General features: G+C 44.8%; 2 protein-coding genes across 14 annotated transcripts in view; both read left to right on the top strand.

The window, feature by feature from the left end:
* Positions 1-14,712, top strand: part of METTL22 (methyltransferase 22, Kin17 lysine) — a 28,140-nt gene extending 13,428 nt beyond the window's left edge. For 9 of the 11 annotated variants that reach the window (XM_061599838.1, XM_061599836.1, XM_061599834.1 and 6 more), the window contains 9 exons: positions 1,910-2,278; positions 3,095-3,135; positions 3,223-3,367; positions 3,582-3,653; positions 5,067-5,120; positions 6,566-6,646; positions 7,704-7,806; positions 9,922-10,090; positions 13,666-14,707. In XM_061599838.1, coding sequence (XP_061455822.1) covers positions 1,910-2,278; positions 3,095-3,135; positions 3,223-3,367; positions 3,582-3,653; positions 5,067-5,120; positions 6,566-6,646; positions 7,704-7,806; positions 9,922-10,090; positions 13,666-13,755 — 1,124 coding nt within the window. In that variant the 3' untranslated portion in view covers positions 13,756-14,707. Of the gene's footprint in view, positions 1-1,909; positions 2,279-3,094; positions 3,136-3,222; positions 3,368-3,581; positions 3,654-5,066; positions 5,121-6,565; positions 6,647-7,703; positions 7,807-9,921; positions 10,091-11,830; positions 12,042-13,665 lie in introns of those variants that run through there. The other 2 variants (XM_061599828.1, XM_061599829.1) reach the window with 2 other exon arrangements.
* Positions 14,713-20,880: 6,168 nt separating this feature from the next.
* ABAT (4-aminobutyrate aminotransferase) overlaps positions 20,881-27,053 on the top strand; it is a 39,839-nt gene continuing 33,666 nt past the window's right edge. For 2 of the 3 annotated variants that reach the window (XM_061599858.1, XM_061599857.1), the window contains exon 1: positions 20,881-21,018. The gene's annotated coding sequence lies outside the window, so the exon portion shown is untranslated. Of the gene's footprint in view, positions 21,032-27,053 lie in introns of all 3 variants that reach the window. The other variant, XM_061599860.1, reaches the window with a different exon arrangement.

Genomic DNA, 27,053 nt, shown 5'->3' with positions numbered 1-27,053 from the left:
GCTGTCCATGGAGGCTCAGGTCTCGGCAGTGAGCCGGGCAGCTTGGTATCAATTACATCTGATACAGAGGCTGTGACCCTACCTTCCTGTGCATCTGCTCCCACGAGTGATACATGCCCTGGTCTCCTCTCGCTTAGACTACTGTAATGCGCTCTAAGTGGGGTTACCCCTGAAAACGGTCCGGAAATTGCAGCTGGTACAGAATGTGGCGGCACGCTTGACTAAGCATAGCCGCCGGCGGGATCATATTACTCCAGTGTTGGTAGACCTACACTGGTTACCAGTTGTTTACCAGGCCCAATTCAAGGTGTTGGTGTTGACCTTTAAAACCCTATACGGTTTCGGCCCAGTTTATCTGAAGGAACGCCTCCAGTATCACCAATTATGCCGCCAGACAAGATCAGCCTCACAAGACCTTCTCTCGGTCCCACCAGTCAAAACAGCTAGGCTGGTGCGGACCAGAGAGAGGGCCTTTTCGATTGTGGCCCCCACCCTCTGGAACTTGCTTCCTTTCGATCTTCGACATGCCTCCTCCCTGATGGGTTTTCGCCAAGCCTTAAAGACCTGGCTATTCAGGCAGGCCTATAGGATTTCTGAGGGGGATTAGTTTTTATGATCTATTAATTGAAGGATGTTTTAGATGAATGGATGATTGTGGTTTTTAACTTGTACATGTATTTTATATTGTTGTACGTCGCCTAGAGTGTCCGTTAGCTCGGACAGATAGGCGACTCAAAAATAAAATGTATTATTATTATTTACATTGAGTCAGACCACTGGTCCATCAAGCTTGGTACTGGTGGCAGGGGGGGACACTCCCAGCCCTACCTGGAGATGCTGGAGATTGTCCCTGGAACCTTCTGCATGCAAAGCCGGTGCTTTAGCACTGACCTATGGCCCTTTCCCAGTGATGGAAATGTCTTGACATATAGAGAAAGGGTGGACAGAAGATAGATCAGGATCTCTTGGTAGATCTCTGGAGAACTTGCACTAGATCAGCAAGGGTTACTGACTCCCAGATGTTTTAACAAAAGCTATAAGTGGCTTTTGCCTCCTAAATTAGGCTGCTGAAATGAAGAAACCTTGCGGGATTTATGGGTGAATGGACTGTGATTTCAGTTCAGTCCTGGTACCGAAAACAAATTCTTAGGCTCAAAATGAGCTCAGAGGCTGTTCCTTTTAATTCTAACTCTCTTTTGTACCTGGCTCTGGTTAGTAGATCTTGGGCTGGGTTCTAGGGTTTGTTTTGTTTTAGATTGATCTGACAAGCCTCATATCTGCCAGCCCCTGAAAAGAGAAAGCAGGGCTGAAGGCACAGAGATTGGAGAGAGAGGAGCAGCTTATCTTGTGCAGAGCAGGGAAATGGGGGATAAAAGAGAAGATCTATTCAGGGGCAGATAGATGGAGAGATTTAAGCATAAAGGTGCTTTGTCATGTGCAATGACTGCTCGTCCCTGTCAGGTGCATTTATCCGTTTCAGTAAAGACCGGAGGAGCATTGCAATATGCATCTGATTTTGAAATGTTCATCCGCATGAGCTGCTTTGTCAGATTGAGGTGAAGGACTAGAATCTTGAAACAGTTTGCAAAGCATAATAGGAAGGAACATGAGTAATCATAACAATGAAGGAGAGAGACTAACCCAGCACAGGATCATACAGTCATAATACAAAATTCTGACTCATGAAAAAAAAACTTAAAAGTTCAAACCAGGAGAAGGGCATCATATGTGAGACTTATTAAATGGGCAAATGTCAGGGAAATATGTTTGTAGAGTAAGGAAAGGTCTAGCTTAGAGGTGCTTTGTTATATTTTGGAAGTATTACTGTGGCATTGCTGCATTTATCTGTTACGGTTTTAAAGATGTGAGCTTGGATTGCATTGTTTGACCTCAAATTGTTGCCTCTTAGTATTTCTGTCACAGTTCAAACTCCTTTTGGACAAAAGCAGCCAGAACTCTGAGAAAGAAGAGAGAGACTTTAGAAAAGAAAACCTTAAATACCAGGACAAACGTGGAGAGGAGTTAGATGTGGAGGATTATGCTGGCGATCAAGCTACTCTAAACAGCTCTGAAAAGGAAGGGAACTCCTTGAAAGGAATTCAAGCCTTGTTAGATGAAGATGGGGATCTGGAGGTTGTCCGAAAACCTCGGGTACTTAATGCAGCAGCCAAAGACTTTTCAAGGGACAAGGTTTGCCCCATCATTTTGACAAAAGGCGGAGAAGTCTTAGAAGAAGACGATGACAAAGGAGGCAGCGGCTGTGATATTATTAAAATAGGTCAGTAATGTAGCATATGGATGTGGCATAAAAGAATTTGTATTTCACTGCATGATCCAGCTGTATTTATGAGTAGAGATGAGAGGGTGCAGCACCATTGTCTTATCAGTTCTTCCCCCCCATTATCTGCATAAGGCAGGCTGGCAATGTAAACTCCCTCAACCAAGTATTTGCTAATGTTGCTGCAACAAACCATTCACGCAACCCCAACCTGTTGCTTACTAGCCTCTTGTACGCTGAATTCCCTCTCTTGTTCCTCACCCCATCACAGCAAAACACCTTACGGGCCCTTGAGGTTGATCTGGAAGCTGCAGCTAGTGCAAAATGCAGCAGCTTGACTGCCCACCAGGACAGAATATTGCCACCATGTTACGCCACTGCTGAAAGAATTGCACTGTCTACCAGTTACCTACCAGGCTAAGTTCAAGGTGCTGGTTTTGGTGTACAAAGCCTGAGACCAGGATACCTAAAAAGTTCATCACACCCCTTACATACCCAGCTGATCACCGTATTCTGCAGGTGGGGGCCTGCAGATACCATCATATCAGGAGTTCCATTCTGTACAACATAGGAACCGGGCCTTTAATGTCTTGGCACCTATCCTTTGGAATTCTTTCCCCTTAAATATTAGACAGGTGCCGTCTCTGTTGTCTTTTCAGCATCTCCTCAAAACCTTCCCCTTTCCACAAGCCTTTTAAGTAAAGGTCTTTCCCAGTAGTGGAATTTGTTTTAGATGCTCTGTGTGTTTGCCGCCCTGGGTTCCTTTGGGAGGGCAGGCACAATAATGCTTATATTACCTGTTACTGCCTTTTTCAGAGCACGTCATGGCAACCCCTTTAGGAGATGTTGGCAAGCAGGTGAGTTGCTTCTTTGCCACTCCTTCCTCTCTTTCTTCTTTTACCTTCCCATACCAGCTATGTTACCTTTTGCCTCCTGTTTTTAAGGTCTGGCGAGGAGCCTTCTTGCTTGCAGACTACATCCTGTGCCAACAGGATTTGTTCAAGGACTGTACAGTGCTGGAACTCGGGGGAGGTACCGGGATTGTCGGTATAATCATGGCAAAGGCAGCCAAGACCATTTACTGCACAGGTATCCATTTAGGGCAATTACCTTTGGTGTGTGTGATGTTACCTTTTTAAGAAGGAAAGCTCGACAGAGCAGCCAGTCAAGCTGAGATGTTAAAAGCAGATGACATTTGAGAGGAGCATTGCCTCCCTTGATTTTTCTGTGCTTGTTTTTTTTCTCGTTCGTTTTCTTCATCTTTAAAGTATTACAAATATTTGCTTCTCAATTTTTTTTAAAGATATTGGTGAAGATCTTCTGGACATGTGTGAACGGAATATTGCATTAAATAAGCACCTCACTGAACGAGCAGGTAAAGATCTATTTCTACATTGATTTTAAATATATATATATATATAATATTTTGCAATTGGACAAAATATCATTTGAGAACAAAATGCTGGCCAGGTGGCCTATGAGATGTTCACATGTCCAGACATGACTTCTGTTCTGAACATTTCCTTCAGCCGCTTCTGCCCTACCAATCTAAGGCTTCAGTCCTAAACACGTGTACCCCATTGAACACAGTGGGGTAGGCTGTAGGCAAACATGTGCAGGATTGCCTGATAAACCAATCTCAAGTCTGTTTAATTGTATCTTCCAACAAAAGATCCCTACACATTTAAGAAATGATACTTTAACTGCTGTGTGACATTGTTTAATAAAGGGTGGTATCCAACTCAAAAGTTTCACTAGTGCCAATACTTTTAGGGGTGCAATGGAACTTCCCCACTGTCTCTTCTCCCTCCCTCCCCATGTGCCTCGTAAATCTGCTCTAGGATGTTACAGGAATCCCCAGAACAGATTTACTGGGCACCAGGGGCAGGCAGGGAGAGGAGAGAGCAGGGACGTCTCAGTGCCATGCTAGCGGATCTGCTTAGTTCCCCCACCCCCAGTGTAATAATGTTTTTGTTGTACAATGCCTTGGGTGCTGCTTCTAGAAAGGTGACTTAGGAGCACAATTCTGACAGGTTGTGGGAGGAAAATAAGGAGTTGGATGATCCCCCACTTCCAGAACTCTACCAAGGTGGGAGCGGGTGGCTTGCCTTGTTCCCCATCTGCTGCCACAGATCTTTTATTTTTAATCCCCTCACTGGTTCCACTGGGGAGGGAGATTAACTGCAACAACTCCAGCCTGGTGTGGATTGGGTGTCCAATCCCGGAGCCTCTCTGAGGAATTAATGGGTAGACGCAAGGCCTCCACCTGCTGCTGCCTGCAAATCTTTGCCTGCAGAGCTTTCTGGGTACCTGCACAGTAAATGTGCGCCTCCACCCCACCCCACCAGCAGAGCTCTCCTCTGCTCAGTTCTAACCCTCTCCAGCCAAGAGATCTGGGGTTTAGGCTTGCTCTGAATTATGTGTTACAAAAATACTCTACGGAGGAGCAAGGACTCATGAGCAAAGAACTAGTAGCTCGTTTGTAAGACCGCAGTTCTTCAGGCTAGAGTGGAGTGGGGGCATCACAGTACAAGCGTCTGAGTGTTCACTCACTGTTTTTCCTGGCTTTTGGATGCCTGGAGGACTTTCCTTGTGTCTTCAGAGTTTTTACCCTTTTGACATAAGGGTTTTTATTTTATTGACTTGCCCAAATTAGGATGTGTTGACACCCTATTAACAATTATACCTATTTACAGTATTCATTTTATGGCTTATTTTTAATCTCAGCTTTCTGTCTACTAAAGATTCTTTGCCACATATTTGCTCATCATCTAATTGACTTTTTCAGGAAGTAAGGTTAAGGTCAGAGTGCTGGACTGGCTTCAAGATGAATTCTGTACTGGTAAGTAGATGCATCAGTTCTTAACAGCTTGACTTTACCTTTTCTTTCCAACCTGTTGAGCTACTGATTTCATTTATGTAAGTCACAATTTAAACCCATGCCTTGGTTTTGGAATATGAGAGTAAAGGAGCTTGCTTCTAAGCATGGACAAAGTACATTTCCCACATCACTGAGTAAGCCACAATCTTTCTCTTCCAGTCAGGAGTTAGGGATGTGCAGAGCCAGACTTCAAGAGCCAAGTTGTTAGGGGCAACACTAAACATCCTTTAAAAGAGACCCCACTCAGAGTCATGCTTGTTCTATACATTATATTAACGCATTGGGTATTCAAGTGCAAAATGCCTTTTTGACGAGTCTGACTTTTACTTGCATTCTTACGCACCAGGTTACTAACCCTCAGTTTGGGGACCTGGTCTGTTCTCCAGGCAATTGTGGCAGCAGTGGTAAAAAGGAAAAATAAAATAAAATATGCACAACACTGGGATGGATGGAGACCCAGTGCCCTAATGGGGATGCAAATCTCTCCCACCCCCATCATTATCTGATTAACAGAGAGGTCATGATAACCCCCTCCTTAGATTATCTGCATGGTTTAAACTTCGGTTTAATTTTGGTTGGGGATAGATTAAGCAAAGGGTTTCACAGACACTGTAGATGCTTCTTGCACATAAAATTTGACACATCCCAAAATCTGGAAAGGTTCATGCTCCAGCTGGGTAAGAGCCGCTCCCTTCGCTGGTGAGAGACTTGTGTGTTGAAGGAGAAATTGTGAAATAAAAATCATCCCTCAAGCTGGGACAGATGGTAGGCTGAGGTTTTCAGGAGAGCTGTTTAGGACTGAGTGGACTGGATTTAGAGGAACAGATTGGTATGTTCTGGGTAGCTGATGCTGTCAAGACTCTTCTCCATTAACTTTGGGGAGGTCAGGATGTATCTAGATACAGATATACATTTTAAAAAATAAAGGAAGAGGGAAACTGTGGAGAAGAGGGGGAGCCAGAGGCAGAGGACATTTCAAAAGTTGCATGCAGCACCTTTTTTTTTAGAAATTCAGGGCAGTTTGCATCAGATCCTAGCAAAATCTGGGATGCAGTTCGGCTGGAATCTGCTCTGCGCACTCCAGTGAATCAGCTGAAGGCAACAAGAAGCCGCTCCGTGCTCTCGTCATCAGTTCGGCTTGTACCAGCTGCCATTTGCCTCTGACTATCTCAGAGTTGTCTCTCTAATTGCTGTTGCATCTGGTTATTATGTAGCTGCAGAGTTTTGCAGCCTGAATTTCCTTAGTCTCCTCTTTCCCACCACCACCACCCATTTTGCATTGTGTGTTTCAGATCATTAAACCTAAGGCTGGAACGGGCCATGTTTCCTTTTAAAAACATTTTGTGCAGTGTCTAGAAAATTTCCATCTCCTTTATAATTAAATAAATGTGTGTATTTTGCTGTAGATCCTGATAATTCCTACGGTTGGTCTGAAAAAGAGATTGCTGAGTTGAACAATTTCACCACAGTGATACTGGCTGCTGATGGTAAGAAAATGGACCTGGAGATTTTATGGTAGAGCTAAGGATTCAGCGGTGGTTTTCAAGGCCCCTGTTTTGTATGCAGAACATGCTTTTAGTGAATCTTTTGGAGTCATTGTTTCAAGAATTCAGCAAGTCACATAATGGCCATAGACTCGTAATGGGGAAACTGGCTCAGCACATCTAGCCCGTTCTAAAAATGCAGATTAGCTACATCTGGAGAAACATTTCTGATATGGCAATTGAACTGCGGGGGGGGGGGGGACACTTGCTCTGGCTTTAACGTGGTAAGTAAGCTTCATGCAGGGCCTTGAATAGTCCCATCACAATTTGGAAGAATGTTCTGTAATAGAAATTGCTTGAAATTCCCACCAGGCACAATCAGCTTTCCCTGAATGTGCTCCCTTGAAATAAGTAGGAGCTATGGAAGAGCTTGTGCCTTACTTTGTATTTAATGTGCTGTCTTGTATATATTAGGAAGGGGAAGGACCATGGCTCAGCGCAGAAGGTCCCAGTTCAATCCCTGGTAGCATCTCCAGGTAGGGCTGGAAATGTCCTCAGCCTGAAACCCTGAAGAGCTGCTGCCAGTCAGTGTAGACAGTACTGAGCTAGATGGACCAATGGACTGACTCACTATAAGGCAGCTTGCTATGTTCCTGTCATCTTACGTTCCTACAGGCTCCCAGTGAATACAGTGATTAATATCACAGAATACAAGAATATTTGCAGATGGAAACTATAGCAGATAGAGGAGTGCCAGATGCCAATTTTGGTGGACTAAAAGCCAAAGATTTTGCTGTTTAGTTCAAATCAACATGTTAAATTCAACTCCACTGCCCTGGCAGCTGCAAGTTTCCATTTCCTGTCTATTTCCTTCCCTGATGACTGCACCAATACTTTGCTGTTATCTCAGTTACTCTTAGTAATTAAGAGCATAGCGCATTCTATTCTGAGGATTGGGATGGAAAACAAAATATTTTTTAAAATCAGTTCTTAAGACTGAAATAAACATGTGTGGAGTCAAAATCCAGATGATCCTAACCTCTCTTTTTTTAAATTGTAGTATTTTATGACGATGATCTAACAGATGCCTTTTTCAAAACTCTGTACCGAATCACTAGCAACTTGAAAAACCCCTCCACCATCTACTTGTCAATAGAGAAAAGGTGAATTGCGCTTTTAACTCTTATCTGTGTTCTCTTAACTAACATACACCACAATATGATTAATTTATTTTGATTGTTGTTAATGCTAGAAACGTTTTTCAGCTTCGAAATAGGCAATCTCTTTTGTTTCTCAAAAGGTTTCCAGCACAAAGGATTTAGATTTTTTTTTTAAAAAAAAAGTTATACAGATGACTGTATTTATAAGGGAAATCCATTCCTAAGAGAATGCAGTAAACAGTCATGCTCCCTGGCAAAGCATTTCAAGTGGCTGTCTGGGAGTTTGGTCCTCCATCAGTTCTTTTGTGGCGGAAATTGTAGCACATCTACAAGGTGCCAGAACTTCTAAAGTTATTTTGGAAGCCCTTTGCAAGATGCAGAGAAATGAGAAGTTGCATAGGCAGCATCTGCCTTGTGCTTGCCTTTGGGAGTTTTTCCTTGACCCACCAAAGCAGACACACACATAGTGATGAGCAGCAATTAGCAAAAGAACAGCCCTCCTAACAGGCTGGTCTTAAGTTAGTGTGCTTTTGATGGCTGCCTAAGAGGACCTATAACCAAATAACATGGGAAGGATTTGCTGGGTACTGTTAACTTCGTCTTTGGTTGAAGGATCTCTGGGAGTGGGAGGAGTGGATGACAAAGAACTCTGCTAGAGAGAGTGTGTTGGTCAGGATTTCCTGTACTTGAAATAAAATAGCTACCAATTTTTCCCCCATTGGGGATGCATATCTCATTCAAGGGAAAAAAAGACCTCCGTCTGAGACCTTGGAAAGCTAATGCTACTAGTAATACTTGGCATTTATTTTCCACTAGCAGCCTTGTGCCTGGTGTTGATTGTGGAATCTAAGAAAGCAAAAAGCAGTTTTGGAAGGTTCTGTCCGCCATCTTGATTCAAAATGACATCCAGTTGTATCCAAACATAGACAAAAACCTGCTCCTTAATCTTTGGAACCACCATGCAAAAATTGCTTGTGATATCTTAAAAGAGATATCCAAATGCATAGTGACCAGACAAGCAAACAACTTTCCAAAATATATAGTAGACTGTAATGTTCTGAATATTCTAAAGTGCTGTGTAAATATCCTTACAAGTGGCATTATTGTCCATATATTCAGACTTGGGTGGGGACAGACTGAGGCGGCCACTGGCAAGCTTGTGACTGAGATGATATTTGAATCAGGATTTCTGCCTTATGCTCTTTGCCACCCACAACACCTGTGCAATATTCAGTTGTTTGGGTTCTCTGACGTGGTGGTGGTGGTCCTTTTACAAAAATCCAAAATTTAGGAAAGAGGCATCAAATGAAGAAGGAAACTTCCCTCCTTTTGTTTTTGGGTACCTGTTTCAGTAGTGCATAGTTAAACTGTGGAATTTGCTACCATAACATGTCGTGATGGCCATCTACTTGCTTTAAAAGGAGTTTAGACAGATTTATGGCTATCGCTGGCTACTAGCCCAGATGACTATGCACTATGTGCAACGTTAAAGGCAACATGCCGTACAATACCACATTACTAGAGAACAGCGCCAGGAAAGGGTTGGTGCCTTCATGTTCAGCTTGTCGGCTTCCCGGAGGCACCTGGTTGGCCACTGTGGAAAACAGAACACTGGACTAGATGGGCCTCTGATTACTTCAAGGCTCTTCTTGTGTTCTTAAGTTTGTGATTGAGCCATCCAATTTAACTACTTTTACCGATTTTCCTTTGTGCTGATTCTGAGGTCAGGTATGATTGGTATTTTGGCCAAGAGGTAACTGAAAGTCCTGACTTCTCAGGAGGTCTACAAGCAAGGCCTTCTGCAATAGAGGCAGCGGCATCCCCAGAGGGGGAAAAAACGCAATTGCCTCCCAATGGCTTGTATTCAGCATTAGTCATACTCAGAATAGACCCATTGAAATTAATGCACACAGCTAATTGAGGTCCATTAATTTTAATGGGTCTACTCTTAACACAGTAGGATACAGAATTTAACCACAGTTGCTGGCAAGTCTGTCGAAAATGTGGAGCAAACTGCCTGCTGCTGTCTCGTGGGGGGGAGTCGCAAGTGCTTTTCTTTCTTTTTACAAGTCTTGTGGAAATGTTTTTGATGTTCTTTAACGGCCGCCTCTTTCTCAGGCTCAACTTCACCTTGAGACATATGGATGTTGTATGTGAAGCATACTGTCACTTTCGAAGCACCCTGAGCGATCTGGTGAATCTCAGAGATGGCAAAATGAGATATACTGCTGAGACTCTTCAGCTCTCTTTTCCTCAACGTATTATTTATGAGCGAGTTGAGCAGTTGGTGGGTATCGTTTGTCTGACAAACTAATCCTTTGAGTATTTTTCAGTTTAATCATAGTATTGAGACAAAGTCAAATAATTGACATTATAATGCTTTGCCTGGATGAATAATAATAATTATTATTATTATTAAATGTATATCCTTCCCTTCCTCCCAGAAAGAGCCCAGAGTGCCAAAGAAGTGATAAAATACTAGAAACATATTTAAAAGCATCTTAAAAACAAAGCATATTTTAAAAACTCTTAACAATTTAGAAAATTAAGCAGCAGAAAATTGTACAAATCACTTTAGTTTCACAAGCCATTAGTTTCCTATGTGAACAGAGGAGGAATGGAGTGGGTAAAGACAGGCATTGGGTTTTAAGATGCGGATTTAGTTGTTTTGTTCTTTCTTGTAAATTGCCCTGGGAATGCAACTGAAGAGCGGTATAAAAATGCCTGTAATAAGATTAACAGCAGGTTCTTCACTGTTGTGTCAGCCCACATTTTCAGCTTGCATCATGCACATAATTACATAGCAAGTCAAACACTGGATAAGCCTTCTGCTTTGCCAATCCTTTATGCATCAGAATCCTTTATGCATCTGCTTCATTTTATTTGAGGGCACGAGCATTATTTTGGTATGTATATTGTATTCATTCATCACCTTACTGGGGGGGGGGGGGTTTAAAAAAAGTTGCAAAGCTGCTTGGAGCTGAGATGGTGGTAGTGGTGTCACAGAGATTAGCAAGCAGGTCATCTTTTCCCCATTCAAGTGGAACCTCTGAGAACCTGCAAGAGCTCTTGTTTCCAGAGCTCTCTTGGGGAGAAGAATGTGTGTTTGTAGAGCTGGAGAGATGCTATTATACTGCCTCTACTGCTTTTACAACGTTACATCTGTCTTCACTCTAAGTGTGATTTATCATATCAGAGTGGTTTACTTTGTTATGGGCAGTATGCTTCTGAATACTTTTTGCTGGGAATCATGAGCAAGCAGTGCTGCTGCACTCATGTCCTGCTCGTGGGCTTCCCATTGGGGCATCTGGTTGGCCCTGTGAGAACAGGATGCAGGACTAGATTGGCCCTCTGGCTGGCCCAGCTGCAGCGCTTTTCCTATGTGTGCAAACTATGGCTGAGCCTGGAGGGCTGGACCCAAGTCCCATCCCATTACTGTGCCTGCTAAGCCAGAATGGGGAGAAACTAGACATTCTGGTTTTTATTTTGCATCTGCTGAGTTCTGTCTTTTCAGTGGAAGCAAAGAATGTGCATCAGTGGCAAACACAGCCATGGCAGAACCGAGAGTCTAAACTTCTCTTAATCTTGTAGAATTTAGGTATGCTAAGTCCTTCTTGTTCTAACTCAAAAAGCATAATGCCCTTAAGAAAATCCTTAAATTAATGGAAGCCTCCATGTATTTGTTTATTTATTACATTTACATCCCACCTTTCTTCCAAGGAACTCAAGGTGGTGTACAAAGAAGTTTCTTCCCCTCCCGATTTTATCCTCACAACAACCCTGTGAGGTAGGTTAAGCTGAGAGACAGTGGGGACAATTTGAGCTCTGGTCTCCCAGGTCTGCGTTTGATGCTCTAGCCGCTGCAGCATGCTGGCTCTCATGTAAAGACAGTTCTTGCATTAGTAATGCCAGTCCCAAGTTATAAGCAGAGAGGAAGAACACCTCATTTAAAGTTTAAATGCTGTTTTGATGACAGTTCTGCTAATGACAGTAAATCAGTTTTCAGCATCTTTTCCCTGCTTAACAGGAGTTATGGAAAATTACTGCTGACAATACCTCTGAAGGAAGCGCACGCAGCCCTCCCTGAGAGATTGAAAACCGGACATGAGGACTTTTGTACAGAATAATTTCCCTGTAGGGTTCCGTAGAAAATAATTACCTGAATGGAGCCAGGAACCAAACTGTTTCCGGATATGTTTTCTTTTTAAATAAGCAGATTAAAAATACATAGCGATTAATAGGCTGGTTGTGACTTATGAACAATATAATCGTCCACGATATGATTGGTTTGTGTTTTGACAACCTGCACTGCTCCAGAGGACTGGATACGAGGCTTTATAGAAAGGGCCGGGGAAATTCAAAGTGCCTCCCTCCTTTTATGCCCGTGACATTATTATAAAACAAAGAGGCTTGTGGCACCTTAAAGGTGAACAGATACATTGTGACATTGGGTTTTTTTCATGCACTAAAACCCTCTGCATCAGATGCATTTAGTGTTAACCTTCTGCATGCAGCTGATGAAGTGGCTGCATGCAAGCTTTTGCTGTAGTAAAATCTGTTCATCTTTAAGGCAGCTTTTGCCAACCTGATGACCTCAAGGTGCGTTGGACTACAATTCCTGTAATTGGGGGAGGAGCTGTAGTCCAGAACTTCTGGAGGGTATCAAGCTGGCAAAGGTGCCACTCACAAGCTAAAGTCTAGCAGATTTTATTCTGCCAAAAGCTTTCACGGACTAAACCCCACTGCATCAGATGCATGCAAAAAGTATCACTTTATGCATCTGAGCCAGCAGGCTCTGTGAACGGATCCTTCCTGTTGTATTTATCCCTTCCTCCCAAACATACTTGCATAACTTGTTGCAAATGTACTTGCATAACTTACCCTCTTGGAAATAATGTCTGGTATTTTCTGTCCTGAATCTAAATCTTCCATTCCGTACTAAGGATAGGAAAGCTGAATGTTACCATCTCTTACGCACCTTAAGCAAAACCGTGCTCTTGGCTTGTTCTTTGTAATTTACCTTGTTTCCCTTCAATGTGGGGGCGTCTCAGAAGCCCCATTCCTGAGAAACTGGACACCATCATTTCTGCAAATTCACTGCTCATTATTGTCTCATTATCTTGAAGAAGATTTCTTTGTCCAGGAGCAAATTTCTGTGCAGTGGTGCAGCAGCACTCCCTAGGCAGGGCAACGGTAGGAATGGCTCGTTATGCTGCCACTTTATACTTGATATAGTATAGTGGTTGGGGGGAAGAGGTTCAGTAGACCCATGTCCTCCACCCCCACTCCCCATTTTTTCGGCCAGCCCCCTGGAAGGAGCCCAGAAAGTACTCGTGGTCTTGCGGGGAAGAGAGCAACACCTGACATCCAGTGCAATCATGGAACATGCAGAGCCTGCTTACATGACTAAAGAATGGCACAAATCAGTACGAGGAACATGGAAGACTATAATCAAGGTGATAATGTATTTCAGAGACTTCTGAAAACTTTATTAGCAAACAGATGGAGGCCAGCTGTGGTCTTGACACAATCTTAGGCATTTTCTTACATGAGGTTGAGATGAGTTGCTTTTAATTTTTTTTAAAAAAAAATGATGTGCCTGGTGACCTTTCCAGAGAATTTATATTTGTGGAATGGTCATAGGCTCTTACTCAGCTGCTGGGATTGTTGCATTTTCAGCATGCCCTAATCACAGTATTTTGTGCACCGTAGAAGATGTGAAAAGCTTTCAGAAGATTGTGAACAGTTTACCACTAGGTGTCACTGTGACCTGACTGAAGACGAAGCATTAGAGACGAGCAAAGTATAAGTGGTCTGTGTGTGTGACTTACCTTGTGAATATTCTATCATTGCACTTTGCAGGTGCAGACTTGGTACCCACAGAGAGTAGCCTCAGCAAAGTATTCTAGGACAGGGATGTGGAGAAGCCTTTTGCCCTCCAGACGATGTTGAGCTGTAGCTTCCATCATCTTGACCATTAGCCATCCTGGCTGGGACGAATAAAGAGTTGGAGTCCAACAACACCTGGAGGGCCATAGACTCCCCATCTCTCTTCTCGGGCAAGAAGAACCGGAAAGTATCCAGGTACTGCATATGCACTCCAATATTGTTCAGTGTGGCATAACAGTTAAGAGCGTTGGACTAGGACCTGGGAGACCAGGGTTCAAATCCTGACTCGCCTATGAAGCTCGCTGGGTGACTTTGGGCCAGTCACAGTCTCTCAGCCTAACCTACCTCACAGGGTTGTTGTCAGGATAAAATTGAGAGGTAGGAGAACAATGTATACCACCTTAAGCTCCTTGGAGGAATGGTGGGATATAAATGTAATAATAAAATAAACATGCACCAAAATAACTGACTGAAAGGGGACAATCCAGTTCTTTGCAAGCACGAAAGTATGGTGAGAAGTATACCGAGAGATAACTAATCCACACTAAACGATCTTGTGTGGGGAATTCTAGTATTTTCCCTTTTGGAGATGTGATTGCACAGTCATTTCCAAACAACAAAAGTACAGTTATTATGTCTAACAATTTTGAGTATTTCTTGTGCAAAAGAAAGATTAGGTTAAGGAGGTTGCCTGGAGAATTGCAGCAGTGGGGAATAGCACTGTTCCACATACGTGAAAAACAAAAGGAGCAAACCCTAATCTCCAGGATTTTAAGTGAAAAGCAGGATTTAAAACAAATCTTCTGCTTGACTCTGTGGGCATCTTTTGTCTTCTACAATTCTGTTCCCCATTGCCGTCATTTATTGTATAATGAATATTTTTCACAGGATGAAAACCACAAATGCCATTCTGTGTGTTATGCAGAGTAAGTTGGGAGAGCGATGTGGTAGAGTTCTGGTCAGTAATTGTCACATTAGTGGGAGAAGCTTACCCTCTGATGTGCTGGTTTACTACATGCTGGGAAGGGTTTAAAAACACGATGCCCTGTCTTCAGTGCCACACTGCAGGATTCTGCCACCTCGTTCCACATAACACATAGAATGGCTCCATAATTCCATCATATTTTAGTGAACAATAAGTTAATGCTTGACTTCAGGTATGGATGAGCTGCCGTAAATCTTCCCCGCGATCAGGAACCCTGTGTTAATCTGGGTTCCTGATCATGAGGAGCCTGGCTAACATGTTCAGCCAAATGCATTTACAAGCTGCCTCCAGACTTTCCTACGCAACACAGGAACGCTGAGTAGAGCAGCCTTATCCAGTGTGCCACATCAGCTTCCTCTCCCTGGTGTAAACCCTGACACTAATTTTGAATCCATAAATAGGGCTTAGTACACACCCTGTTTTCTCGAACTGTGTTCATGTGAACATTACCAAACTAGTAGCTACGCACCTCTTTTCCCCCAGGATGCTTTTGCATGCTATAGAAAAGAACATCTCTTATCTAAAAAGTAGATTAGAGGAGAATTCTGGAATAGCCTGATACAACTTCACTTGACCGTGAGCTTCCTTTTTTGGAGGATTGCTTGACGGCTACCTTGGATTCCTCAGTGACCCCTAGCATGATTGGCTTTCACACTCTATGCAACTTTCTAGGTCAGCCTTTGTTTGCCAGTTTGAGCAGTCGGAAGGCTCCTGCTGTGCCCCTTGTGAGTTCTCAGACCCTGTGCTGCTTATTGTCTGCTAGGGCTCTGCACCAGATTTGACCAAATCTCGAGGCAAAATGGGGCCCACTCAGGGATTCAGGCGTCAGATGAGTTGGGTTCAGACAGCCACAGATTGCTACAGGGTTGGATAACCAAGAGCAATCTGTGTTTGAGAAGGACTTAAGGCAAAAAAGAGAGCCAGGCAGGGCCGGAAAACCCTGTGAAAAGGTCAAGACTTCTGAGAGAAGCTTCCTGCCTGCACCCCCCCCCGGCGATTCTGCACAGTGCAGGTGATGCTCCACAAGTGGTTTTCCTAAAAGAGAGTTGCTTGCAGAGCATCACCCATGCATGATCAACCCTTCCTGTCTCCAGTTAGGGCTGGCAAAGTCTCAGCTGCCGGTTATTGACAGTATTGAATTAGATGGACCACTGTGTATAAGGCAGGTTCCCATTTTCCTAGGAGCTGGAGGGGGGGAAGTGCTCACATAGAGTCCGAGGACAGGAGAGGCTGTGGGCTGTAATTGGGCATGTGAATTTGCAGAGTTGTGTGAGCCAAGGGATTACTGGGGACCCTGGAGGCGTGTGGAAAGAGAATTTTGTAGTAACCACCATTGAAATGGTTGGCTCAAAATCTCTAATACTTGCCAAAGGCCATTTGAAGGTATAGCAGAACAATAATCTGTTCCAGCAAGGTGAGTTTATACAACAATTGCTTTCACACTAGTATTATAGCTCAGCTTATCAGAATGGCCTCGAATGATCCCTGGCCTTGGCAGGAACACAGGTGCTTCAGGAACACTGCTGCTGTAGTAATTTCTACTTTTTTCTCTTGCTCTCATTGGTTAGGGGGAGACTTGAGCAGAGAATTTTGTTAGCGCTCCTCTCCCCCCCCTTCATCTCTCCAGATTTGGCTACCACTCCCTGAAAAATCTCAGAAGACCTGTCCTCCAGCAACATTACTCTCTTTAATTGTACATCATGCACTTAAACTGTGCTGGCATAAAGATTAAAGCATGTCTCATCAGGAAGATTTGAGGAACTAGGCTAGGACAATAAAAATAAGAATTGAAAAGAATTGTAGGGAAGGGGGAAAGGCCACTAGGTCAAAAGAGCATAATGTTCTTACTCAAATCTAGAAAGCAGACGAGAGTGGGAAGCAATTGTTTATTGGCAACAAGTTCCATTGAAACCTGCTGCTCAGAATGGGCCCATTGGAATTAATAGACCTAAGTAGGACTACCATTGGATACAACTCAGTAAACTTGCTCAATTTGTTTTAAATTGTAATCCCTAAGAATGTTTGGGAAGGCAAATAAAACTACCAAGATTTGCAGCTGATTTGCAAATGTTCTGAATTCTCAGAAATGTGCAATTATGCGCCTGAGATTTTGCTTTGAAAATGGAGTGCTTCAGAATTGCAGGTATGTTGTTTTGGCAAACATCAATATGAAATCTCCTGTCAGCTGTCCAGTAGCAATTGCCAGAGGTGTCAGACGTGGAACAAGTATCAAATATTCAGCGAATATTTGCATGTTATGAGAATAGTAGGACAATGTGGAATATCAGAATTTGCTGAGAATCATTTTGAAGATAACTTTTGGAAGCAAATGGGCTTCTGCTCTAGATCCAGACTGGTTATTTCTCAGATTTTCTTCTGCTCTGTGCAGTATTGCCAGTTGTAAAATCTAGCTAGAAAAAGGCATAGTCGGAATGGCCGGAAAGTTAAGAGGACAAACATGTCTCAGCTGGTCACCATGACTTTGATCTTTAACCCTTAGGCCAATTTCTCTGTTGATAACTTTCAGCTATAAAATAGGGCTTATCTGGGCAGCCAATCCGCCAGCCTCTGCTCCAATCTGTGTTTTTATCATATATATGCTATAAAGAGGAGAATTGCCTAAGAGTATGAAAGTATTAGTTTGCTGGGTCAGATCAAGGTCTCCATTGCAGGCTGCTTCTCTACTCAGAACACACTTGAGTTCAATGGGTATTATCCACCTGGAGCTGCAACCTATCCCCACATACTTGAGAATAAGTTTCATTAGGGCTCCTCCAGACATCCTCCTTAATTGTGCGTTTGTGATTATTTGTGGTCATGATGGTATCAGGATGATTATCCCATTTTCAAAACTGTTAAAGCGCCTACAAAAGTGTCAGTGCATGTCCTGCAATGTGCTGCTGAAATTCTGTTACTTTTCATACCACAAATGTTCCAGTTTATTTTGTCCTGCCTTTATCGCATTATAGTGCAAGAGTGCCTTTCTAGACAGCAATAATGCAATAACATAGGTGAGGCATTGCTGAACAGTTAAAGTGGAATGATATGTAGATATGTCCCATATAAATCTACAGCTAATACAATATTACTACGTCAGTGACATGTTGTAGGATATACCCGCAAAACAAATCAGCCTGGGAGGGCCTTCATCTCAGTCAAACTTAGTTCTGAGTAGTCACGTAAAGAAATGCACTCTAAGGTCGTTTTCAGATGCCCTGTTTACGGACCGTTCATCTTCATTTATTTGCAGGGAGGTTATAAGACCTCATTCCAAGCAATTATTCACACATTTCCCAGTGCATTTTCCTGAAGCTTTCCTTACCTCAACCCCCCACCCACCCTTTAAAAAAATATTATGCAGGGTGGTTGCGCAAAAGCACCAAATCCACTTTAACTACACAATCTGAGTTTTCTAGTGTGCAACTGGATCCCACCCACAAAAACTGCAGCCATCTGAAAGCAACCTTATTTTGTCTATCCGTTTGCCAGCAGCAGCTTGCCAGATGCCCTTGGAAGGATGTGGGGAGGGTGTGAAGGTGGTGGCTACCTCCCATTGTATGTCATCAACATTTGGGACTCAGATACCTGTTCCTGCAGGTTCCATTTCTGGTTCTTTGCTGATAGCCATTAAAAGATTTTCCTTCCAAAAGTGTTTGAAAGTAAGCATTTGCCAGTGTCACTTAAGAGTTGCTGCAAGGACCTCTGCATTTGTCCTCTCATTGCCTATTTAAAACAAAACAAAAATGAAGGGCCATGTGCTCTAAAATGGGAGAAAAACAAACTTGCATGCGGGAAGTGTCCACTCCTGTAGCTGAGTAGCTAAATTCACCCTTCTAGCAAATAATGTTTTGTAAAATGTCACAGGTGAGCAGTCAGGTCACTGATCATCGCTTACATCCTGTGCACTGTCCATGAGGGGGCTGCAAGTGTTATGGAGCAACCTTCCATGCAGTAATTGCTGGTGCTTAATTTAAAAAGAGAGAGAGAGAAAATGTGTATGTGGGACCTGTCTCCTTAATTCTAAAACGTGGGGACAGGGTGTAGTTAAGGTGTGGCTCACCTGTGGCCCTCTAAATGTTGCTGGACTACCATCGCCATCATCCCTGGTCCTTAGCCATGCGGCCCAAGGCTGATGGAAACTGCACTCCAGCAACATCTGGAGAATCACAGGTTAGCCACCCCTGCTGTGGCTTGGTCAGTAGCAAAGGGAAAGCACTCTGCACATGTCTGGGGGCACTTTTATTGTATTTTTTAAAAAAAATAATTCTGTCTTTTGAATTATTTAATATAAATATATAATAGCTAGGAACTATTTCAGGTGTTACTAGGCTTAGCGGTGGTATTGAAAAGAAGAAAACACATTCTGGGACTGAGTCCTGGTCATAGCATTAGCTATCATAGAAAAATGTAGCACTGGAACAAACCCATATTATTATCTATCTTTATTTATACCCCACCATTTTTCCAAAATGAACTCATGGCGGCTTCCAGATAAAAAATACATATAATTAAAAACATACAAAGTCTACATTAAAATAAGATTAAACTATTTCCAATATTAAAACCATACATATAGCTAAAAAAGTTCAGACTAGTTTAAAATAGACATTAGCAATGCAGCACCCTTCACGCCCTATCCGTAGCCTTCAATTCTGTTGGAATAGGAAGGTCTTTGCTTGTCGGCGGAAGGACTGCAAAGAGGGGGTCATTCTTACCTCCCTAGGAAGGGAATTCCAAAGCCTAGGGGCAGACACCGAGAAGGCCCTCTCACGCGTCCCCACGAGTCGTACTTGAGAAGATGTGGGTATTGAGAGAAGGGCCTCTCCTGAGGATCTCAGGGCCCGGGCAGGCTCATACAGGGAGATACGGTCTGATAAATAGCCTGGACCTAAGCCATATAGGGCTTTATAGGTCATCACCAGCACTTTGAATTGTGTCCGGAAACAGACTGGCAACCAGTGGAGCTTTTTTGACAGGGGGGTAGTATGGTCCCTGTAACCAGCCCCAGTTAATATTCTGGCTGCAGCACGTTGTACCAACTGAAGTTTCCGAACAGTCTTCAGAGGCAGCCCCACGTAGAGCGTGTTACAGTAATCTAAACGGGATGTAAGTAAGGCGTGTGTCACCGTGGCCAGATCAGACAGCTCAAGGAACGGGCGCAGTTGGCTCACTAATCTTAATTGTGCAAAAGCACTCCTGGCCACTGCAGAAACCTGGGACTCCAAATTTAACGCTGAGTCCAGGAGCACACCCTAGCCAGTTACGTTAGATGACTTCGATTAGATAGGAAATTTAGGATTGAAATTTACCCATTTACTTGGGAGTAAGACCCCTTGAACTCAATGGGACTTAGTCCCAAGTAAGCATTTTTAGGTTAGCCCTGTTAAATGATGCTGTAAAATCCCATCATCACACGAGAGATGAGGATCTTGCAGCCCTCCAGATGTTGCTGGACTCCAGCTCCCATCATCCTTCACTACTGGCCATGCAAACGGGCTGATTGGTCTTGGAGTCCTGTCCAACAGTATTTGGAGAATCACAGCTCTCCCCCTCTTTAGATAATCAGCCCCCAAACATGTTTTCAGGGCCAACCAGCAATAAAAAGGGTGCATCTGAGTGTGTCAAGAGTACTTTCCTGCGAGTAAGCACAGCCAAATGGGATGTTGGAAACCAAGGCCATGTACACACCATCCATTTAAACCACATTCCCCAAAGAACGGTAGTTTACCCCTCCAAGAGCTACAGTTCCCAGCACCCTTAACAAACTACAGTTCCCAATTTTCGGTGTGTGTGCTTTCAATGTATGGTGTGTCCGCAGCCTCAGTCTTCCAGGGAGAAAGGAGGGTGGAACTCCGGTAAGATTTGAGCTTTGTGTTTCAAAAGAAAGGGCACCGCTGCCTGTTTCAATCCTTTCCAACGCGCAGTCTTAAAAAAGCCTCTGCCCACTCCGCAAAGACTGACCAAAGTGGCCCTCTCTCCTGGTCTCGGAAGCAAACCCCAGAGCCGAGGGGGCCTTCCTCAACTACCCCCAGCTTCCCTTTACTCTCCTCCCAAAGCCCACCCAATCACCAGTGCAGCTCTCCTCGACGGTCCTCTCCCCTGCGTTCCTCCCCCTCTCTCTACCCCCTCCCTCCTGGAGAAGGGGGTGTGTCGCCCTCGGTCACTCTCATTGGCCGGCGCCACCGCGGAGCGACAAGAGCTCGGCTCCGATTGGCTGCGGCGCGCTCGGCGAGCGGGCCAGCTGCGGGCCGCCCTCCCGGGCGCTCAGCGCAGCGGGCGAGGAAGGGAGCGCGGCGAAAGCGGCTCAGGTCGGAGCGAGCCGGCGCGGTTGCCTGGAGGCGGTGAGTAGGGGAGGTGATGGCCTGCTTTTTTGTCTTTGCTCCCCCTTCCCTCCCTCCGCTGACCTCGGGGATCCCTGCTTTTTTCGGGGGGAGGATGGAGAGGCAGAGAGAAAGAGAATACCCTCCATTTTATATCTATCTGTGAAAGGAATAATTAATAATCAGTTAATCGTAGCCCCCCAAGCTCTTGCTATAATAGGGGGTCATTATGCTTCCCGTCCTGTAATCCTTTTCACGGAATTGCTAATCTTTTCCCTTCATCTGTTCCATCGTTGGGGGGTTTTTGGGGGGAGGGAATCAATATGCCCCGATAGCCTACTGGGGACACCCTTTTCTAATAGCCCCCACACGCGCCCACCAACACTCTTTATTATGTCCTCAAAGGGGAGGTCTCTGGTTCTGTCTGGGTTTCTCTTCCCAACCCCTTGCCTCCCCCCCAGCTGTTCAAGGGGGAGGTCTTCATTAGCCCTCTTCCCCTGATGCTTCCACCTCTGCAACATCTCCCAAAAGCGCCCCTCCCTCTCTGCCTCCCCCCCCCGATCCCCCTCCAATGCCCCTCTCCTCCTTCTCCAGTTCCCAGTTTGGACATCCCAGTCTCCCCATCGTTCCCAATGTGGGGATCCCCCTTCTTAATCTACTTCCAGAGCCACCCTCTGGCCTTCTTATATAGATTTAATTAATAAATAATCAATAATAATCCACCCAATTTAGTTGTAGGAAACTAATCCCCACCAGGATCTGTTTGCCATTGGAATGGGCCTCCTACGTTGCCATTTCCCCAAATCCAGCCCCTCCTCTTTGGGGGGCTCTGGCTTCATATCACATCCTGCACCTCTTTCTCAAAGAATAACCCCCACTGTTCTAGTTCTGTGGGTGCCTCTCTTTCAGGCCTATCCAGGTGCTCTGTCACCATCAGCCTGGCCTGAGCATCCCTCTTCAGCTGGCCTTTGAAGAACAGGATGCTCATTCAGACCAGCCGGCCTTTCCCCAAGAATAACATCCTTAGAAGCCTTTTGCAGTTTTCTTTGGCTCTTCCCCAGCATCACTCCCAGAAATTTTAAGTTCAATTGGCTGTGAAACCAAGCAAACCACTGTGGTAGGTTTACTGTTGGAATTTGGGCTGCAAGCCTCTTTATCAGCAGAACTGGTGGATTAATCAGCAAAAAGCACTTGCTGTTGATCAAATGGCGGTTTCGATCCACGAAGGCGAATTTTAATCCAAGAGTTAAGGGGCGCTTTGTGTTTTCAGGCAGTTTTTGTTCTGGTTTGCTAACCGTCTTAAGGTACGAAAAAGAAACTTCAAAGATGTTCTTTCATTCTAACAAATTGTTAGTAGACATTGTTTATCAAACGGCCTTCTTTCGCAGTTAATGTATCAAGAAGATACCTACGCAAATTTAAACTTAACCAATTACTAGCTGAAAAACAAGTGGAATGATGACTTAAAATATCTTCAACTTCTTGTCAGTACAGATTCAGATTATTTTTATTTTTATTGAATTGCAGAATTCGAAGAGGTCAAAGGGTAATCTAGTCTCTCTTGCTGCCAAAAAGTGGGGCCATGGTTCCAACACATTCCCCAAAGCCTCCCACCCCCAAAACCAGATTGGTAACCAATTTTGACCAGGGATAAAGTTCCTGCTAGATATTGCAGAGCTTTATGCATTCTGCAATGAAAAATCAATCAAAGTTCTCCACCAAAGATGCGCAGTCTACAGCAGATGGAGAGATGAATTTTGCAAACCTGTATAGCTAGAATGGGGAATCTTTGGCCCTTCAGATGTTGCGAAACTACAACTCCCGTCAGCCCCTGCAAGCATGGCCAATGGCCAGGGAAGATGGGAACTGTAATTCAACAGATTCTGGAGGGCTAAAGTTTCTCCACACCTGCTGGATAGATAATACAAATGTAAGTACATTTTAGTTTGCTTCTAGAAGTCATGGTAGTAGGGCAAGCTTCTGAATTTTTTTCCAGCTTTTGTCATTTCATTCTGGGTTGCCTGCCACAGGGTGTTCTCTCTCAAGTTTATCTTGGAAGTCTTGAGGACTAGCAACACTTTTTTTAAAAGAAAAGAAAGCTGAGATTCCAAGGATGCTGAACTCTGTCCCTAGTGCTGATTTCAGCAATTGTAGAACATAACAAGCCCTGTGTGCAAGGTGTCACGTTAGTTACAGAAAAGGCACCACTTGAGCTCGTGTTTTCTTCCCAGACCCCCCCCCCAAAAAAACCCAACAGCTGAATCTTAGGTTTGACGGAAAGATCCTGACAATAAAAAACTTAGCTCTTTCAGTGCTCCGTGTTTTGGGTTCCACATTTCACTCCTAAAACCTCCCTTCTGTGGCTGTTTTCTAACACCCCTTCTCACCTGTTCCAACTCTCCCCCAATCCGTCTTTGCAATGCACCCCGCATTTCAAAGCACCCTGTAAAGTGATGCTCCCTCGAGCAATCCTGTTCCTCTCCTTGTTGTGTCCTTTCCCTCATTTCGTCAATATGTTTTCCTTGCCATAAACGACTGTGTGTGTGTATTTGTGTGTCCCCTTATGTAAGAAGACTTCCTTCTACCAGGATCTCCAGTGGCCAAATGGGTCCCAACCAGTCTTTTGAAGCTTGGGGGGATTTCTTTCCCCATCAAGAATCTCCTTTCATTGCGGCTGGTTTGTCTTCCCCTGGAAAGAATGACCAAGGCCACCTCCTTCCTTTCAGGATTGTCAGTCATGAACATTTCTTTGGCTGCTGTTGCTCTGGTGTTTCGTAAAGTGGGGTGGGGGGGGTTGCCATGCATTCCAGTGACTGGACCAGCAACTGGATGGTGAGAGCCTGGCTGCAATTTCCTGACATTGCATTTAAACTCCTGCAACAGAGGCTGTGTATACACCATACACTTAAAGCATTTTCTCCTTCCAAGAATCACGGGAACTGTAGTTTGTTAAGGGCACTGGGGACTGTAGCTCTGTGAGGGGTAAGCTATGGTTCCCAAGTGGGGAATTGTGCTTTCAGTGTGCTCTAGATGTAGGGTGTGTACCCAGCCTAAGTTGCTATTTCCTCTCTTGTCTGGTTAAAACCAGAAATGATCCCCCCTTCCTTCCCCCTCTTGTTTCTCTGCTGTTGGTTTGATTTTGTTTATGTTATTTATTTATTTATTTATTTGGAGCGGGTGGTGGAAGGAAGCCTTTGCCTAGCATAGGATGGAAGAAAGAAATTGGACTGCAGGCAATGCATTATTAAGTCATGTACTGACGATTGTGTCAAAGCCGCGTATTACAAAACCATGCGGCCGCACTTTGATCTTTTGTGCTTAGTCATGCTCTGGCACTCTTTAATCAATTTGCCGTTGGAGCATCTGGAACTTGCCTTGCCCTGAGTCAGGCCATCAGTCCACAGGGTGTCAGGCTGAGACCTGCAACCAGAGCTTCCTTGTAGCTGAAGATGGCAGGGATCCACGCTGGGCCCCGCTGAATCCAACGCAGATGCTCTGCCCCTCTGCTGTGGCTCCTCCGCTACCTAACACTCGCAGGGAAGACTCCTAGGCAGAGCACTCGTGCCTTTCCCTCCCAGCCCACTTCTTCCCAGCTCCCAGTCACAATATATTAAGGTCTCCCACTGATTAGGTCAGAGGTGGAGGAGCCCTCCGGGACTTGAGCACAGAGGCAGAGCATCTGCTTTGCATGCTGAAGGTCCCAGGTTCAATCCCCAGCATCTCCAGGTAGGACTGGGAATGCCCCCCACACACACACACCTGAAACCGTGGAGAGCTGCTGCCAGTCAGTGTAGACACTACTGAGCTAGATGGACCAATGGTCTGACTCAGCATAAATCAGCTTCTTGTGTTCCTGTGTCTGGCACTTGCAACTCTCCCAGAACACGCCCTCTTTTCCCAGGCCACACCCCTCACTGGACTTGCTACCCTTCCTCTTTGAGTATTTGTGTCTGGCTAGAACGTGTCCTTGATCACTAATGATGCCTCTTAGTTGCCTGGGTGGAAGATAGGAGGAGAGGAGAGGTGTGTAAAACTAGCTTACTGTGGAAAGGTAAAATTTATATTCATTGCTCCACCCACTTCTGCCTGTGGCCCCGCCCACCACAAGCCTGTGGCCCCCTGGAAGGTTGCCAGAAGGGAGTGTGGCCCTCGGGCAGAAAAAGGTTCAAAGACGCATTTCAGCCGGGCAAAACCCCTGCAGAGAGAAGGTGGAGCCTGGGGAGAGTTCTGAGGGCCAAATAGAGAGGTCTGGAGGGCCACATTTGGCCCCCAGGCCTGGGGTTCCCTACCAGGAAAGGACCAGAATCTTTGCGGCCAGCTGACTGAATCCCTGGCTGAAATGCAATCTTGCGTTGGGTGTGTTTACCCAGGAATTTTCCCATCGAACAACATACAAATAGATTTTCAGCCAAATGAGGCGATGTGTTAGGAGCAGCTGTGTGTCCTTTTGGGAGGATGCAAAACACCAGGAGGGCAGCTGTTCTCTAGGAGCAGGACCTGCTGTTTGCTTGATCCCTTTGCCAATGGGAGGAGGAGGAGCTGCTGGGCCTGTCGACCTCCTCTGCACTTCCTGTAGCTCAGGGGCTAGGCATAGTAGCGGCTGTTTCCTAGTTTCAAAGGAATAATGATGGCAATTACTGCGATCTTTGGAACAGGAGAGGTGGCAGGTTGGCTTTCTTTAGCAGGAATGAACCGCCGTTGCATTTGTACTCTGTTCTTTGGAAGAAATGAACTACTTTTGTGGATATGTAAGCTGGCTGGCACCCTAGAGCGGCCTGCCTCAAATCTAGTGTACTCTGGATGTTTTGGGCTCCCGTCAGCCCTGCCAGAGTGGCTTTGCAAGGCTGGGACTGATGAGAGCTGGGAGTTCAAAACATCTGGAGGGCACCAGGTTGGAGAAGATTGCCCATTTGTGCATCTAGCTCAGTATTGTCTACTGACTGCAGCTCTCCAAGGATGTTGTTGGACTACAACTCCCATCAGCCTGTGTTTAAAGGGGCATAGGAACTTATCCCAAATCACCTAGCACAGGGCTGGGAAATCTGCAACCCTCCAGAAGTTGCTGGACTACAACTCCTATCACTATTGGCCAAGGCTGATGGGAGTTGTAGTCCAACAACATCTGGAGAGCCAGAGGTTCCCCAGCCCTGATCTAGCATGCATTCAGTGACCTGCCCCTCCAAAAAAATGCAGAATACGGTCAATGTCTGGCTTCAGAATAGAGCATATTGAGAACCTCAACTTTTCTTTTTAAGTGACTAATCTTTGCAGCTGCAACTGTAGGCTTGAAAGCATGAAAAGTACACACAGACCTTGGTATATCATGTTCTTGCATACCTAGTTTGTTTCAAAGCCAGCGGCATTGTTAGGCTTAACGCTGATGGGATGGGTCTCACATCTCCTGCCTCTTTCCCTCCTCTTTTGAAATCTCCCCCCCCCTTTACTTTGCTTACAGGGCCACCCTGCCATCTTAACTTGCCCAGAGGCATCTATAGATATGAACTGGCTCATGTACATTTTATATAGATTTGTGCAATGGTCTTGAGCAACATCCCTGCTCAAAGGTAATGTGCTTCCATGCCTCTAGACCAGCCTTTCCCAACCAGTGTGCCTCCAGATGCTGTTGGACCACAACTCCCATCAGCCTCAGCCAGCATTGCCAATGGTCAGAAAAGATGGGAATTGTGGTCCAACAACACCTGGAGGCACACTGGTTGGGAAAGGCTGCTCTAGACCACAGTGAAATGTACATAATTCAGTAGCAGAGCACATGTCTTGCATGCATGCATGCATGCAAAAAAGTCCTCAATTCATTCCCCAGAAAGACTCTTGTCTGAAGCCTTGGACAGCTGCTGCTGTACATAGCCCATGTGGTACCATCCAAATGTTGAGGACTTCAATTCCCACTGTCCTTCACCATCAGCCCTGCTGGCTGAGGCTGATCAGAGTTCGAGTTCACAACATCGGGAAGGCACCATGTTGGCAATCCTGTTCCAGGTGGACCCATGGCCTGTCTTTGTATAAGATATCTTCATATCTTTAAGCTGTGCTTATAA

Source organism: Rhineura floridana, chromosome 17, assembly GCF_030035675.1.
Source record: "Rhineura floridana isolate rRhiFlo1 chromosome 17, rRhiFlo1.hap2, whole genome shotgun sequence".
Classification (NCBI taxonomy): Eukaryota; Metazoa; Chordata; class Lepidosauria; order Squamata; family Rhineuridae; genus Rhineura; species Rhineura floridana.
This window is presented reverse-complemented; position numbering and strand designations above follow the sequence as displayed.